This window comes from Adiantum capillus-veneris, chromosome 15, assembly GCF_014529385.1.
Source record: "Adiantum capillus-veneris isolate H3 chromosome 15, ASM1452938v2, whole genome shotgun sequence".
NCBI lineage: Eukaryota > Viridiplantae > Streptophyta > Polypodiopsida > Polypodiales > Pteridaceae > Adiantum > Adiantum capillus-veneris.
Window position 1 is genome coordinate 77,344,036 of NC_140945.1, and position 18,316 is coordinate 77,362,351.

At 42.5% G+C, this 18,316-nt stretch overlaps 1 protein-coding gene across 1 annotated transcript in view; it reads left to right on the forward strand.

The window, feature by feature from the left end:
• Positions 1 to 17,612, forward strand: part of TED3 (Pex2/Pex12 N-terminal domain-containing protein / zinc finger (C3HC4-type RING finger) family protein) — a 31,475-nt gene extending 13,863 nt beyond the window's left edge. Inside the window, exons 4-6 of the mRNA XM_086482733.1 lie at positions 9,506 to 9,606; positions 9,682 to 9,799; positions 17,134 to 17,612. Coding sequence (XP_086338859.1) covers positions 9,506 to 9,606; positions 9,682 to 9,799; positions 17,134 to 17,424 — 510 coding nt within the window. The 3' untranslated portion in view covers positions 17,425 to 17,612. The remainder of the gene's footprint in view (positions 1 to 9,505; positions 9,607 to 9,681; positions 9,800 to 17,133) is intronic.
• The last annotated feature ends 704 nt before the right edge of the window (positions 17,613 to 18,316 follow it).

Below are 18,316 nucleotides of genomic sequence, written 5' to 3' on the forward strand. Positions count from 1 at the left end.
TTGAGCAAAGTTCAAACCTTCATTCCGCTGCACCTTACAATCACCTTCTTGTATGGTTTTGGCTTCTCCAACAATGCCAAATTATAATTGGGAAGTGTTTGTAATATGGGTACAGTGGTAGGGATCATTTGTGGCTGTTGCGAAATTAGCTTTATCTGACAGAAAAATAATTCTAAATGAATTATTGGATTTATAAGTGAGAGGGTTTTCTCGCTTGGAACACCAAGGAAAAATAATTCTAAATGAATTATTGGAATTTTAAGTGAGAGGGTTTTTCTCACTGGAGACATCCGAGTACAGAATATTCCTAGTGCGTCATACAGAGTAATGACGGGAGCACTGTGAAAGGGAATATCTGTAAGGCCACCAGGAACGAGTACTTCTGATGCGTCACATCGGATGGGTGACAGGGAGCATCGGGAAGAAGTATCCGACCATCCGGGAACGGACATCTCTGATGCGTCATAGGATGGGTGACATAGAGCATCGTGAAGGAGATTGTACCGTAAGTTCGGTAGGAAAGGACTAGGTGATGGGTATTCTTGCTGCGTCACAAGGTGGGTGATGGGTGCATCTGAAAGGGAATATCCATAGTCGGGAGGAAATTCCGAACTGTGTTGGAATTGTGCACAAGGAAAAGCAAGCACTTGAATGAAGATGGGTTCAGAGGAAACTTTGAGGAAAAACCAGATGCTTTTTGAGAAAGCGGGATTGCTTTTCGGGAAAGCAGATGCTTTCCCGCGAGGAAGTCTATGTCTGCATTGCAATTGTGCATGTGATTGCATCCAGGGACGCCTGGGAAGTGCTGTGAAAGCATTGTTTTTAACTTATAAGGTTTTATTGAGTTTTTGGGCTGGTTCATACTATTTTAAAATACGCCGGCCGCCCACTTAATAAGTGGGTAGTCATCTGATAAATAAGGCAATAGATCAGCTAGCGTTTTCTCTCTCTTTTTTTGGTAGAACATCGAAAAAAAAAATGAAAATAAAAATTTGGAAAAAAAAAAAAAAACGGTCGCGATCTTTACGCGAGCAGCTATCCGTGTCCGTGGCTAGGAGCTATAAAAGCATCACATGCCCTCACTCAGAGGGGAAGACCAATCTTTGCAAGGAGGAGATGCTGTTGTAGATTTCAGCCATAAAGAAGACGTTGCCGGTGATGCCCATGGCCGCCCCAAGTGTACCATATGTTGCCAAGACCCAGTGCGCGAGTTCCCTCGCGAAGAAGTGCCTACGGAGCGTGTTTCCATCGCGAGAAGTTGCTATTTTTCTCTGTTTTCAGCCCATAAACGTCGTAGACGGGGCTGATTTACGAGAAGGAACCCGAGAACACACCTCTTCTGTGTGTAAGATTGGAAGAGAGGATTTTCTATGTAGAGATCTCTTCCGGGAAATTGCTTTTCGAGAACCGAGTTGCGTTTCGAGTGTCGAGACTTTGAAGGTAACGATTTTCATGTTATGATCTCTGAGTATTTGATTGTAGGTGTACTTCCTCTTCGTGAGGGAGTAGGAGCAAAGGAAGGCATGAGCCTGTGCACGAGAAAAGCGCTCTGAGGAACTAGAGCCAGATCAGCCCAAGGGTTTCGTACCCAAGTTTGGGAAGCAAATCCACGGATCGAAGAGAGGTAGACTCTGGAGATGTGATGCGGAAGTTGAAATTCCCGAGGGAAGGACTTCGTGTCCAGGAAAGCGGAGTTAATCTGCAGGAAGAGGACTGTGGAAACAGAGTTAGAAAAGAGTTGCAGGGATGTCATGCCCTGAGTCTGGAAAGTGAGATCAAGAGGCGAGAACCTTGGTTCTCAGGGATTTTGAATAAGGAATGGAAGTTCCTTGGAATAGGGTTTTGCCCTAGGAATCGGAAGCTAAGGCTTCTAGGAACCATCAAGTCTTATTCTAGAACGAACGTGGTAATACGTTCGGTTCAAGTGCTTGTATAGACTTCTCCTCAGTAATAAAGATACTATTACGGGGGGGGAGCAGCCCATCTTCTGGTCCCCAGTACTGTGTCGATCTTCTCACTCTATCTCTCTCTCTCTCTCTATCTATTTCTCTCTATATCCTCTAGCTTCAATATTAAGTGATAAATTTTATTTATGCAAGTATATTTTATATTGCTATGCCCGTTTGTGATAGTGCCCCTTGGCCATTAGGATCTTGGATTCTTGGTGCTATATTTGCTTGCCGGTTCTTAAAACTAGCCATACCAAAATTGCCTTGTGGCACCCCAAACTGGCCTTGATAACACTGAAACCCTGGCTGTAAGTCGTTATTGCCATACATGGGGCTTGGTATCATGCCTTGCATACCCCCAAAGACTGTTCCTGTTATGTACTGTTGATTTTTAGGCGCATAACCATTCATGCATTGAAACACAGACCCACCGCCGAAATACCGAGAATGCTGCCTAATCATTAACCCTTGAATTTGTGTACGCTCTGTTGCTAAATGGACTATTTTCTTATTTTCTTATTTTCTCGAGTAATTTATTTTTATTGAAATTAGGATATTTAAAGATGTCCACTTGAACCGTAAGGTTAGGAACTGTAGATCTATTGGAATTATTAAAAGCCATCATTAATGGAAAACTTTGATGCGTCATATGATGGGTGACATCAAGCATCGCGAAGGGGTTTTACCGTTAGTTCAGTAGGAGAGATCGGGAAACAAATATTCTTGATACGCCACGTGATGGGATGGCGAGAGCATCGGAAAGGGAATATCTCGTTGGTCTGGCAGGAAATCCAAACTGGAAAGAGGAATACGCGTAAAGACGCAAGCACAAGAATAAAGATGGGTTCTGAGAAGCTTTTCTTAAAAAGCGGAATATTTTAACAAGTTTTTCGGGAAGAGCAGACGCTTTTCCGCGAGGAATCTATGTTTGCATTGCATTTGTGCATGTGGTTGCATCCAGGGATGCCTGGGAAGTGTTGTGAAAAGCATTGTTTTAAACTTATAAGGTTTTATTGAGTTTTTGGGCAGGTTCAGACTAATTTTAAAATATGCTGGCCGCCCACTTAATAAGTGGGCAGTCACTTAGAAAATAAAGCAACAAAACCAGCCATCAAATTCTCTATCCCTATTTCTGGTAGAATAGAAAAAAAAAAACCGCCGCGATCTCTACACGGCCAGCCTCTGCTTAGCTATTCCTGCTGTGGCCAGGAAGCTATAAAAGCACCACATGCCCTCACTCAAAGGAGGAGTTGTCAACGCCAGCAAGAGAAGACTCTGTCGCCAGAAGACGCAAGAGATCGCGAGAGTGCGAAGCACAGAAGTCGCCTTTCCCGCGCAAGAGCGACAGGTATCTATTGTGGATTCGCCATACGAATTGGTGTCCCGTGTTTGTGTGTGTGTGTTTGCAGGTACTTCATCTCGAAGGAGAAGCGTGAAGGCTTCGGCCTACGCTTGGGAATTCTAGGAACGGAATTCGGAAATTGTCTTCGGAGTCTCGACTCCGAGTATAGATGAAAATAGGATTGAGAGCTCGTCTCTCGGATTTCCCTTACGAGAAGGAATGACCATCGAGTCAGAGAATTAGAACAGAGGGGTTTTCTCCGGTTCTTGTGCTTGTAAAAAGATTGTCCCTAATAAAGGATTCTCTGTAAGGGGGGGACCAGCCCATCTTCTGGTCCCAAATACTATGTCGAACTTCTCCCTCAACTCTGTTTAGTTGAAAGATTATTTATGTTCATCTTGTTGATTATTCGTGTGCGCTCCCGTTTGTGACACGCTCACATCAACAAAAGGTATAGAAAGTGGTGGCCATGAACTCTCGCCAACTTTAAAACACTGGAGGAATAGCCTGTTTGTCCTCTCTGGTGTCATTTGTCTTGTTAACCATAGTGGAATTTTAAGTTCTTGTGCTTTGTGTCTTCGCCCAAAGCAGATCAACTCTCACTTCTTGAGGAAAAAGTGGTATTGTCTCGACAACGGAACCATGAAACCGGCATGTAGCCGGTAAACTTTGGCTTTCACCCAATCTATACGTCAATTAGCTTTCCCTATACTATATGACACAAAGTAACTTTGCAAATAAACCTAACGTGAATTCACCACTTCAAGACAATCCATGACTTCAAAGATTGACACCCCTTTGGTATTTCTTTATTCTTATTGCAAATAAACGACGCGAACACTTACGCCTAACTCTCACCAAGCTGTTCAAACCTGTCAAGGGTTGTAATTGCAGGTTCTTGACCCAGCGCCAAAATCCCTGTGGGTGAAAAGTACACGTCTCGGATGGATTCCCTTACATTTTAGAAGCTTTCTGGTGAGCTGCAGGTCAATTTCAGCATGCTGTAATTTCTTGTTTTGGTCACTGTCAGGTGCCCAAAGCCTTGTACAAGCACCTCAAGGCTTTCCGAGGCTCCCTTGGTGTTACCTTGCACTTTAGGTGCAAAACCCTAAACCTATAAAGAAACAAAGCAGGCTGCAATTTTCTGTTTTGGATCGTTTTGAGTGGAGCGAACACGTTTACACACGTCCCGGGAGCTCCTGTACACAATGGGACAATTCGCCTTTGAGTTAGACGAGTTTTCACGCGAGAAAACTCTTCGTTTCGCAATCCTTTGCAATGGAACTGTGCGTACCTGTGGGGGATTAGCAATTAGCTAATGCGGTTCCTGTTCAGAAGGCTCTTGCCTTGGCAAACACGCATAAAACCCCCAGAACTATACATGGTCATCTGAGAAGCATAACTAGTGGGGCATTACCATATGTGCAACGGGGAGAGAGAGATGCACGAGAGCAAATCATCGCTCTACATGAGACAAGGGAGAAGGCAAGCTTTCCATTAAACCTGTGATCACCTGCACCCACTACTCCACACACATTGTAGGTCACAATCAATTAATTTTTCAGCCCCTCAATTTTGGGCGCTTCCTCTTGGGATGAGTTTTTTGGAGGTGTGTGTTGGCTTGCAGGTTGCTCTCCTATTGCCATGTGTCCACTTGGTTCCCTTTGGTTTAGTTCCTAGTACCCGCCAACTTATAAAGTCTTGGTGGGGGGGCCTACATGACTTTAACTAGCCACTTCCTTACTAGTCAGATTCCAGTGCCGATCGGCCCAACCATCTCGTGGCGACCTTGCCTTCACTGCTTCGGGTGAAACTCTCGGCCATCGGCTGTCACACTGTCTGTAAGGTGCAGCGGAAGTGAATGTTGAACTTTGCTCAAGATGAGTGCTCCGAACTGTGCTCAAGGGTTCCTTTTACTTACGGAAGGGAGAGCCTTCCGTTCCTTTAGTGAGAGAGTGCAATGGACACAAACAAAGTGGTGAACACTGTGAATGAAGGTGCTGAGACTGAGGGATAGAGAGAGAAGAATACGACACCAGAATGTTGTCAAACCCTTCTCCGAAGGCCCCACTCTCTATGGCAAGAATGGTCTACTTATGATTGCACAAATCTCTACAATGCTTGGACTTGCCGACGATGTTGACAACGATGAGGACGACGACGAGACGGGCTGAAATTTGAAAATGCTAAGAGATTGAAATCTGCAAATCTTTATCTGCTGAATTTTGACTCTATGTCGATGACGATGTCGATGACGACGGTACGACGACGACGCGCTGAAAACGCAGATGCTCAAATCTGCGTTTTCCGGGCTGAAATTGCAAACTTCGTGGGATCTGACCGTGCGGGGAGGATCTGCTGCGGGAAGGTGAGATCTGCGAGGTTTGGGGGTTCTACTGCGATGTCTGATTGCTGAAATATGAAAATGCTGATGCTTCTTGGTGTTCTGTTGCGGTGAATCTGCAAAACGCTAGGGCTGACCTGCAAACCAAAAACGCTAGGGCTGAAAACTGTCTTCTGCTCTGCTGCCGGTTGCCTTGCAATGCAAAACGCTAGGCTGATCTGCTGTAGTCTTGTCACCAAGCTGATGCAGAAGCAAAACGCTGGATGATCTGTTGTGGTCTTGTCCAAAAACGCTAGCCAAGCTGCTGTGGAGCAAAAACGCTAGAAGTCCTTGGGGTCCTGCTGAGAAGTTGCCTGTGAGCAATGCTCCTGCTGTCTCTTTTGCCAGAAAGTGCTAGCGCTAGGTTTCTATTTATACAAACTTAGCAAAATCTCCCTACCTACTTTCCAACAAAAGTCACTTAAAAATAATAAGTGAAAAATGTCAAAAATAGGGAAAATAGGTCTATGCATTGTAAAAATGCTACTGATGGGATCTGATGGGAATCTGATGGTCAGGCTGTGTGCAACCAGAGGATATGCATCTAATCTAAGTGTCTGGACATGCACGGTCTGCGAACAGACTCACAAAAGTGCCATATCACTTTCTATTCTAGACTGACTTGACGGAACTGAAGCCTGGTCACGCTATAGCTTGTCCATGGACACAGGGCTGGATGTGTCACGTGACACTGTCCATACAATGTATATGTATGGCCCTTTGTGACTTCAAGAGGGTCCCAAAAATTAAATAAAAATTACGGGAAGAAACCAACAAACAAAGTTAGTGATTGTCATAGTCTCGTGTGTAATGTGTGGCGGAAGTGATTGATGGTCTATGCTCAGGATGAGTGCTTAATGCATACCCAAAATTTCTTTTATTGAATGAGAGTTCCTTTTACTTCATGGGAGATGTGCAAAGACTAGAGAGAGGAGAGAATGATGCTGTGCATGAAGGTTTTGTGAGTGATATAGAGAGAGAGAGAAAAGATTGACACCAGATGGGGTCCCAAAACCCCTCTCCCAAGAGCCCCCCTCTCTATCGCTAGAGAGGTATTTGCTTTAGATTGCACAAATGCTGTTACAATGGTCCTAAATGTTGAGATACTAATGGGTGCTTGCTGTAGATGCTTGGTACTGCGAGGCTAAGGGCTAGATGCTGAAAACGCTGATGCTGCTCTATTGGAATTTGCAACTTGATGGCTGTTACTGGCTGAAAACGCTGATCATGCAAGCTGAGAAACGCTGGAACTAATGGGGCTTGAATCGCTAATGGCTGGTTCTGAACACGTCGGTCAGACGGGTTGAGAAAGGCTGGTACTGATGGGAACTCTACTGCTGAGGATGGCAAGGTTGGCGATGAGGCTGTTGAAAAACGCTGATGGTAATGGTTGAAAATGCTGGCGGAGGGCTGCAGGTACTGCTGGTACTTGAAGGTACTTTTTTGCTTCTTTTGCTTGCCTTAGGAGGTGACCCTCAAGGTCACTTATATAGGATAATCATGCTGGGTAGAGCAGATTTATTAGAGCCTCCACGATCTTGGAAAAAAGATGCTAAATGTCACTTATTAATAAGTTGGTGACTCACTAATAAGAGGTGCTTCGTATGTTGTTCTTGCCTAGGCTTGGTCCTAATGGTGCTTTATGGAATGTGCAATGAGAGGATATGTAGCTACTCTAAGGTGCCTGGACATGCACGTCCTGCGTAGAGGCTCACAAGGGTGTTATAACACTTCCTAGGCTAACCTAAACCGTAGAAATAGGAGTTATAGCTTGTCCGCATGTACATAGGGTTAGATGTGCACTTGACATCGTGACAACCTCCTCTTAATCAAGAGGGGATGTCACGGCACATGGCTCTGTGTGCCACGTGGACATGCTTCATTGACCTCCAGAGCCAGTTTTCCACCTATCCCTAGACAGGAGTGCCTAGAATCCTAGGAGGATTAGTACCGGCAATTTTGTGAGCCTGTTCGCAAGACTTGCATGTCCGAAGGAGTCCATTAGATTAGGTTTTATCCTCTTGCATAAATGGATTGTACAAGCGTTTTGACAGACGTTGTTACGTGCATGTAGTTTTAGGTTAGAGGAATCCAAAAACTTAGCTGAAGTCAACTTTATTAATATATCATTTTAGTGATTTATTTTATAAATTTTTCTTCCAAAGTTGCCCTTCATAAGTCCTAAAAAGTTTATAACCAATATCCTGCCATGTAAAGGGAGCTAGCGTTTTACAACAGATGAGCCAGTGTCAGAGAAAGCCCTAGCATTTTTGCATCTCCCTGCTCCAGTGTTTTGGCTGCTCATTCTAGCGCTTCTTGCAACAGCAACTTCAGCCCAGCATTTTCAGTTTTCAGCCCTTCCCCTCGCCGGTTGCGGGCCGGATTTGCTAATGCTAGCCTCTCCGTTGCAGTCCAGTACTTTGGTAGCCCATTGAGCCTCTTCTCGGCCATTCCTTCACCGCATCGAGCCCATTGCTGCCCATCATTCGCATCATCAAGATCTGCGTTTTCAGCCCTGCTTTGTGCGATAGATATGTGGCATCTTGCTCGCCAGGTCTGCATTTTTGCAGCCAGCTTTCAGCCCTTCATTCCTCTCACATCGGGAGCACAATTTAGCCCCAGATCTACCCCTTGGTGACCATTAGCAATCCCACATCGAGACGGATTCAAAGGTGCATCAAATCAACCCCTGAGGTGCTGCATCTTGAAGAGTTACCGCGGCGACCTTTCCCATTCGGGTCAGTAGGGTCTACACATAAGGTATTGCATGTATGTACATTCCATTTACACAATCAAATGCAAATACCACATCGGCAACCGTGTGGAGGGCCGTTGAGACCATCGAGTGTCATTCTCCTCTCCTCTTCTCTCTCTCTCTCTCTCTCTTTAGGGGAATAAAAAGAACTAACATTCTTGCTAAGGGCAATCATTAACGCAAGGAAAGATGTAAAGATTTGTGGAAGTGTAAAACCTAGATCTTCACCATTTCAATTCCGCTACACCTGAGAGTTTCACTAATTTGGAAGCTAAATCTAAGACCAAAGATGCAGAAGGTGGACCGGATGCAAACTAAAATATGCCATGCATTTGGGAGCACATACAAGTATGCATATACGCTAAGTGAAGCAGCAAAGTGGTTGTAACTCTTAACAACACTCACTAGGGAATATTCCAAACTTAAAGAATATGCTTTCCATGAAAAGATTTGTTCCCAATCTCTTTCCCGTTTGTATTGGCAGATATTTGTGACCTCGGTTCATATAGAATACGCATGCACTATTATGCCTATCAATCAGATGTTCGAGGTTTGTTTTTTAGAATGTTTCCTTTCCCTTTTATTTGAACTTGTAGTTCTCATTTGAAGTAGTTGTCCGTGCCCCAAAGCGTTCCTGTTCTCTTGTGACTATGTCTTGTACTCATGATTAAAAAAACGCAGGTCCAGACTTTACATGCAAGTCTCCTGTCTACCACAGTCTACGTCAGGTTTATATAGCATATGTATAATGTGTGCAGGCTTATTAATCAATAAATCTTGCACAAGAGTTCTTGCTTCCATATATAGCAACGACACCCATCCAAATTTCTTTCCAAAGAAAAAGCTAACCAACAATTTTTAAGTTAATTGCAACGTGTTGCAATTGTGGTCGCATGTTGATTCTTTGATTGCTAAGGTTTTCTTTGTGCTGATTTGTAGCGCTTTGTCTTCATCCCTTTTGTGTTGGCAGAAATTGGTTACAATTTTTCCTATTCTATGCATGTTCTCTATGAAAAACTTTGGTTACTTTACAGATTTGGCATATTAACTTGTATAACCTTTGATGGTCCTTGCAGAGCACTTGGAGGCACACAGCTTGGCTGTGGCTGCAAAAAGCAGAAAATGTATACAAGGCAGCAAGCTTTATCAACCTTCTGTTATTTCTTCGAACCGGACGGTAAAGCACAAGCTCAATCTGGAAGCTGCTGTATAATTGCTCAAACGTTTTATATGACTTCACGGTCTTTTGCAGCTATCGAAGCCTGATTGAACGACTTTTGAGTACAAGGCTTGTGTATCAAAGGCCAAACATGAGCCGGACAGTCAGCTTTGAATACATGAATCGACAGCTTGTTTGGCATGAATTCTCGGTAATTTTCTCAGGTGCATTTGCTCCAGTCACTTCTCAAGATGTGTTTACTTTGTATGTGTATGCGACCTTGAACTATCTGGTTTTATCCTGTGGCTTTGATTATTGTTCCTACGAGTTTCAAAAAGGAGTGCGGAACTTGTTAGAGTTTTGGCATCTCAAGTGAACTGCCCAATGTGATCCCATTATTTAGTTTGGCTTTTAGGTATTTATTTTACTTATTTGTCAAAGTTTGGGTAGGGCAATTTCTTGAGGTTGCTATATAAGCAACCCCTTCCTCCGTTGTATGCCAAGGTTGATTGGTTTAGGAGACTCTCTCTCTCTCTCTCTCTCTCTCTCTCTCTCTCTCTCTCTCTCTCTCTCTCTCGTGAGCACTCTCCTTGGTCTCTACGCTTCCACATCGTTGACTTTGACATGGTATCAGAGCACTTGGTGTAGCTCGGTGATTGAAGCACCTTGGCATGGTGGAGCAGCCCCTTGAGAAGAAGAAGAGGCCCTCGTCGCCGGCATCTTCCCCTTGGCGACGGAGATCCCTTTGGTGGCGCAATAGAAAGCGCTCCTTGCCCAGCGTTTCGCTGTCCTCTGCGTGCGTTTTGAAATGCAACCGTCGGCGGCCTTTGTTTCCAGCATTTCGACACGTTGTCTCAAGCCCCTTTTCATTGCAGCGTTTTGACACGCTATCTGCCAGCCCATTTGGTACCCACCCTTTGCTTCATCTCTTGAGTGCCAACTTGGCACTCCACTAGTGGTCAGCCACAAGAGAGAGGAGTTTGAAGAGGCGACCAATTTGGAGCTTTGATTTGTTCAAGGGCTTTCACACGAGAACGATGAGGCGGTTTTGTGGAGCGGAATTGTGCGGTGAGCATTGTACATCGGAGTGGCTTCGTGTCAATCTTGCGGCTTGGAAGAGGCGACCAGTTTGGAGTTTTGGACTCTAGAGAGGGATATCGGATATTGCAGAACAGCTTGAAAGTAGCAGAGGAGTTGAACAACTTGGACATTTTTTCCGGCTTGGTTCATGCAGCCACCCTTGGAGTGGGAGAAGGTTTCCAGGAATTCTAGTTCTTGCAACTTCATCATGGCCCCCCTTGCTCGAGCATCATTGACAAATTGAACGGCAATAGCTTCGCTCATTGGAATTTGATTATGCGATTGTGGTTCTCATGGAAAGGCTTATGGGATGTTGTTGACGGCTCGAAGCCCTGTTGTCACTGATTTCCGTGATTTACGCTGACAGCTTTTGGGCATCGCTTTTGGACCAGATGCTTTTGAGTTTGAAGGCTTTTCACTGTAAACTGCTTTTGGGGCCTAGGGCCTTTAAATATGAGGCTAGGGCTCATTCTCTGGCATGCTTCTTGGAGAAGGTGCAGAGTCTGGAGTACCGGCTTGTAGTGTGTTGATGCAATATAAAGAAATACCTAAAGGGGCGCCAAGGTTTGAGGCCAATACTCTCTGGGGTGGAATTTCGCCACTCCGTGTCGCGTGTCGTCTCTCTCTCTCTCTCTCTCTCTCTCTCTCTCAGTTTAGTTGTTATTGAAGTGCGAAAAGTCCGTTCAGTCTGTTCTTTTCTATTGGCACGTGGTGCCCGTCTTGTGACAGTGGTATCAGAGCATCATGCGTGTGCTTTTTTGAAAGCCTACCGGTCCCACCAAAGAGCAGATAGAGCAAGATCGCACTTACAAAGTTCATTGGAAATTTTAGGTCCGTGCTCCGACCCCGGACTTATTAGCCACTGCAACCCTTACTTCATTGCGCATCGGGCGCGCTCCTGTCTACACCACTCATGTCTTACAGGGCATAAGCCATAAAGATCACTTGCAAGAGAAGGATCCAAGATTTGTTTCGAGCTGTTGTTTTTCTCAGAGGCAGTGCCATGCAAATGTTGATGTCTATAGCTACCAAGCCGTACACTTCCAAGGACTTGGCAAGCTTTCAAGAAAACTTTTTACCGGAAGTTATATGGTTTCTGACATCTTCCTTTGGAGTGCCACTTCTGGCAGAGTGGAGTATCCTGAAATGCGTGCCATGGAAACCCTAGCAGATTATAACTTGAAATTTCTTTACATCTCTCAGCAGGTGCCTCTTGTTGATAACCTCGGAGGTCTGGTGTGACTGCTATGACTTGGGACTACCATCACCACCACAGGAACACTGTCTGTCCAAGAGCTGATGGACCATGCTGTGGTCGGCTACGACCTTATGGAAGGAATCTAACCCTAATTTTTGGTGTAGTTTTCAGGATGGAAAGTCAGTGGACTTTTCGAGCTCGATCGATGTCGAGATTGCTTTTTAAGTTTGAAATCTGTTTGAGAACTTGTTTAGTGATCGGGTTTGGAATTTGTTTGAAATAGATGGTATCTGTTTTGAACCTCTTGATGCCGATTTGAATTGTTTGACTCTGGTTTTAATATTGGTTTCAATGATTGGTGATTTTACTCTCGGGTGGAGTAGTGAGAAATGATGTTTGAGAATGCTTCTTCATACTCATGGCCCGGGCCCTTGTGGTTATTTGCGGGGAGTATTGAATGATTGAAACATGCTGTTTTTACTCATGGCCCGGACCCTTGTGGTTATTTACGAGGGGAGTATTGTTGTTGTTACTCATGGCCTGGACCTGCATGGTTATTTACGGGAAGAGTATTAAGAAGTATGAGCAGTGGTTACTCTCAGCACCTCCAAACGATGCAAGCTGCGGTCTGGGGGGCGTTTGGTTGTAAAAAGCCTTTATATCTCATGTCCCGGACCTTTTTAGGTTATTTGCGGGAGGAGTGATGAGCGAGTCGTTGAACAGCTCATGGCCCGTACCAGGATGGTTATTTGCGGGGGGAGTGTTCATTGGCGTCTTTATGTTTCTATGTCTTGTAACATGCATATGTGAGCATTTGTGTTGCATTGTGATGTGCCAACCACTAAATGTTGAGAGAGAGAGAGAGAGAGAGAGAGAGAGAGAGAGAGAGAGATCACAGCAATAGAACCCCAAAGTGTGTAGAATACACACATGAGATGATGTATATATAGAGGGGACCTGGGTGCCATATATAGAGAAGCCATATATTGAGTAGCTTCACATATAAGCTCAACACCCCCGCTCAGATAAGGGTCCCTAACTATGGATGAAAAAACCCTTGGGGGATCAAGGGAAAAACCCACAGCTCTATATACACCCACCGTTATATTATAAAAATCATTGAATATACATATGTTCATGAGGAGCTACATCACTCCTTTTACAATGAATATTTTATGAGGAGCTACATCACTCCTTTTACAATGAATGTTTTATGAGGAGTTACATTATTCCTATCCTATCAAATACAATAATGAATACAACGGTTCAATAAAGAGGTGTAAAGGCTATCAATTAGCTCGTAATCATAAGTGTCTCCGTGAATCTGTTGTGTAGCTTGTCATCACTATCGCATCACCAAACATATCTTCATGTTGTCATCAATATGGCATCACCAAACATGTCTTCATAAATCTTTTATTGTCACCAAGTTTGTTTTTATGAAATCAATTCTTTGATCAATCCTACATAGATCATAGACTCAAAAAACATAGTCATGAAAATTATTAGCATCGTTAGTGAAATAACTACGTTCACAATGCCATAAGAGATGGTTCGCGACGCCACTCTTTTGACGACATATATACGCACGACAACATATGTGGATATAAAGCATGAAGATAAAAAGTACAAGATGCATGATACGTAATGCAAATGACATGTGTATATAAAACGACATATATATACTACATAAAACGACATTTATCAACGTAGTGATATCAATGAGTATCATCAAAGTATTAACAATATATCATCATTATATCAATAAAAATGAATAAATCATCATGGTATCAACGAAAAGCATCATAGAATAATCATTGTATCAACGAAACAACATCATGGTATCACCGAGAATAACCATGGTATCAACGAAACAACATCATGATATCATCGAGAATAACCCTAGTATCAACCTTAAAAAAAAAAAACATCTTGGTATCAGCGAGAATAGCCATGGTATCAACGAAACAACATCATGATATCACCAAGAATAATCATTGTATCAACGAAACAACATCATGGCATCACCGAGAATAACCATGGTATCAACGAAACAACATCATGGTATCACCGAGAATAACCATGGTATCAACGAAACATCATCATGGTATCAACGAAAATCACCATGGAATCAACGAAATATCATCATGGCATCATCGAGAATAACCATGGTATCAACGAAATATCATCATGGCATCACTGAGAATAACCTTGGTATCAATGAAATATCATCATGGCATCACCGAGAATAACCATGGTATCAACGAAATATCATCATGGCATCACCGAGAATAACCTTGGTATCAATGAAATATCATCATGGTATCAACGAAAAGCACCATGATCAAAGTACTAACAAAACATCATCATGGTACCATCAAAATCACTATGGTATCAATGAGAAATTATCAATAAAACGACGTAAACTATATCTCTAGAAGAATAATTATACGAGAATCAATGAACGAATATATCATATAACAAAAGGTCATGTACCAACAGTAGCTCGATAAAATTTGGACGATCATCAACGGCTCGACTGAATCGGAACGATATGTAACTGGCTTCTGCAGCAAAGTTACGTCAGTAACAAATATACGATTGATGAAGAAAAAATAGAATTGAGAAGTTTTCAATTATGAGGAAAATCAAAAGCAAAAAGTAAAATTTTGCTTTTCAAACATATTCGTAGTCCTAGATGATAACCCAAAATCGGTGCAGAATTAGAGAAACTCTCTTTTGCAAAGTTATAGACCACATCGATTCCGATGGCTCATGCGAATAGTTTCTCATCGATTCCGGTGCCTCACACAGGAAGTTTCTGTAAAATCGTTTTCAATTAAGAGAAAAGTCAAAAACATAAAACGAAAGTGGCTTTTCAGGTATGTACGCAGTCCGCGAACGATAACTCAAAATCGGTGTAGAATTTGAAAAAACTTTTTTCTGCAAAGTTGTAGACCACATCCATTCCGATGTCTATCGCAGGTAGTTTCTGCAAAATCGTTTTCAATTAGCAGAAAAATCAAAAACAAAAAGCGAAAGTTGCTTTTCAGGTATGTACGCAGTCCGCGAACGATAACTCAAAATCGGTGCAGAATTTGAGAAAACTTTCTTCTGCAAAGATGTAGACCACATCGATTCCATTGCCTCTTGCGAGTAGTTTCTGCAAAATCGTTTTCAATTAGCAGAAAAATAAAAAACAAAAAGAGAAAGTTGTTTTTCAGCTATGTACGCAATCTGCGAACGATAACTCAAAATCGGTGCAGAATTTGAAAAAACTTTCTTCTGGAAAGTTGTAGACCACATCGATTCCAGCGCATCTTGCGGGTAGTTTCTGCAAAATCGTTTTCAATTAGCAGAAAAATAAAAAACAAAAAGCGAAAGTTTCTTTTCAGGTATGTATGCAGTCTGCGAATGATAACTCAAAATCGGTGCAGAATTTGAAAAAACTTTCTTCTGCAAAGTTGTAAACCACATCGATTCCAGTGCCTCACACGGATAGTTTCTGCAAAGTCGTTTTCAATTAGGAGAAAAATCGAAAACAAAAACGTACTGCTCTGATACCATGTTGAGAGAGAAAGAGAGAGATCACAGCAATAGAACCCCAAAGTGTGTATAGAATACACACATGAGATGATGTATATATAGAGGGGACCTGGGTGCCATATATAGAGAAGCCATATATTGAGTAGCTTCACATATAAGCTCAACACTAAATATTCCTAATTGGATAAGATTGCCTGGGTATGTAATTTTAGTGCATCAAGATACCCGTGGAAGATCACTATGGTCTGGGTGTGATGGCTAATTTTACTACGCCGGAATATCAAGAGTTTCGATTTGGACGAAAGGAGAAGCTAACTGCTTGATTAAAACAGTCAAAAAGGAGAAGCTACTCCTTAACAAAAAGAGCAAATTGATTGTCCCTCAAAATGTCCCTCGAAATGACCCTCGGAAATTTTTGAGCTAACTTGAGTTGTTTTGCAGATATGCTGTAATCGCAGACGATTACTCTCTTTCAAGAAGGTGAGATGTCACAAACTGCTGATGTGTCAAAGTCCTAAAGAAGGGAGCCAACTTGCAGATGTCGGCCGAGGGGCCTAAACCCTAAGAGAACAAATAACAGAAGAAAGTCCTACCAACTTATGGGGATCCCGTCCGATGGGGCCCAAGAGTCATAAAGGAATTAGAATAAAGCAGGCTTGCGCAACCAGTTGATGACGTGGCAGAATTGTACTGATCTCTGCAATTTGCGCTAACATGACGATGTCGCAAGCTGTATGGATTTCCGCGTTTTGCGCTGATTGTTGACGTGGCAGTTGTACAGATTTTCGTGATTTATGCTGACAGCTTTTGGGCATCGCTTTTGGACCTGATGCTTTTGAGTTTGAAGGCTTTTCACTGTAAACTGCTTTTGGGGCCTAGGGCCTTTAAATATGAGGCTAGGGCTCATTCTTTGGCATGCTTCCAACGGCTTGTACTGTGTTGATGCAATATAAAGAAATACCTAAAGGGGCGCCAAGGTTTGGGGCCAATACTCTCTGGTGTGGAATTCCACCACTCCGTATCGCGCCGCGTCTCTCTCTTTCTCTCTCTCTCTCTCTCTCTCTCTCTCTCTCTCTCTCTCTCTCTCTTTCTCTTAGCTCAATTGTTATTGAAGTGCTAAAAGTCTGTTCAGTTTGTTCTTTTCTATTGGCAAGTGGTGCCCGTCTTGTGACACCTGCTGAAAATTGCAGCACCTTCTAAACGATCGAGAATATCATCAATTCTAGGAATAGGAAACCTATTCTTGATGGTATTCTTATTCAACGCACGGTAATCAATACACATGACCCTACGATATAACACACCGTACGAATGTAAACCATACAATATTAAATGTAATACACTGTAGCTTTTGATACAACACCGTACCTTACTTTGGTTTATGACCGTATGATGTTAACCTTATTCCTGGCTCCTTTGACTGCCTCTCTACCAGAGTTGATTTTTGATGGGCACCCTTGGCCTCCAAACTTCTATTTTGAGGCATTAGGTGTATTTTTTGAAGGGTATCTCACATTTTCACCCGTATAAAACCAGCAAAATAACGTAAAACATGTAAAATGACCGGCAAAAAGTAATATGACGAGTCTCTGCAGTTTTGCTACCTAAAGTTCGTTACACGGCTTGGATTTATTCTAAACATAATCTTTTCATTTCCAGTATTTCATGGCAGAGATTCTATGATGAGCAGTTACTAATTTGAATTCTATGTGTAATGGCAGGAGCTTCTTTTGCTGATCTTACCTTTACTCAACATCACATCAATAAAGAAAGCACTGACTTTCCCTTTCTCAAGTGAGCAAATGTCAAGGACAAAGCTGAAGGAGAATGCTTGCCCCATTTGTGAGCAGTGCCCAATCACTATTACGTATGTGGCCCATCCATGCCAACATCAGTATTGCTATTATTGTTTGAGAACCAGATGCATAGCAAATCCATCATTCCGATGCGTAAAGTGCAATGAGCAAGTGCTAGCTATGCAGCGGTTGCATGCGCAGGAGAAGGTAAAATGAGAAAACAAGAGCATTATTTTGCCTGCATCTCCATAAAACAGAGCCATATCTTCGAGAGCGAGTTTGTCTCATATGTGCTCCTGTTCTATTTTTTAGATTTGAATGTATATAACAGGAAACATTGTAGATTTTCCACACCATGTGCGAAGGCTAACCGTTCACAGTGGATAATGCGTTTTACATGTCTCCTCATTTTATATTTACTTACTGTTGTTTTATATGTAGATGATTATATTAGGCATGAAAAATCTCAGTGCAACGCTAACAGGACAAATTAGATTATGAGAACTATGAATCCTTTCTTTTTTCAAAGTTTCACAATGAGGGGACACAATGTACTTGGGTCTCTCTCTCTCTCTCTCTCATTGTGTTGCCGAGTTAGAAAAGGCCTTTAGTGTTTGTTCTGAGTTAGGTTTAGCCATCTTTCCGAGCAAATCAGAATGTCACCTAATTCACAACAGCCATCAAATGCTCGTTCATTGCTGCGTGCACAAATAGTTTTTATATATACATACATATATAGAGAATCTTGATGACAGTTCTTGTAATATTGTCATAGGATCTGACATTGCTACATGAAATTGTGTAAAGAATATCACTTTCTTGATGGAAGTACTTGCAATATGGTCATAGGATCTTTGACATGTCAACATGAAATTGTGTAAGAAATAAATCACACTTTTTCTTGCAAAATGTTTAGTTAATGAGAGAGTTCTGTAAATAGAGATAGGATGCATTGCATGCGTCAACCTTAGAATAGCTCGAGCTTCTATTTTAAGATTGGTGACCCTTACCTTGCAATCTTTTGTTTTTAAGCAATGGGAAGAGAACAATTAATGGATGGTATGTATTCTATTCAACCATACATCTATTGTCAGTTATTGTGTGGAAT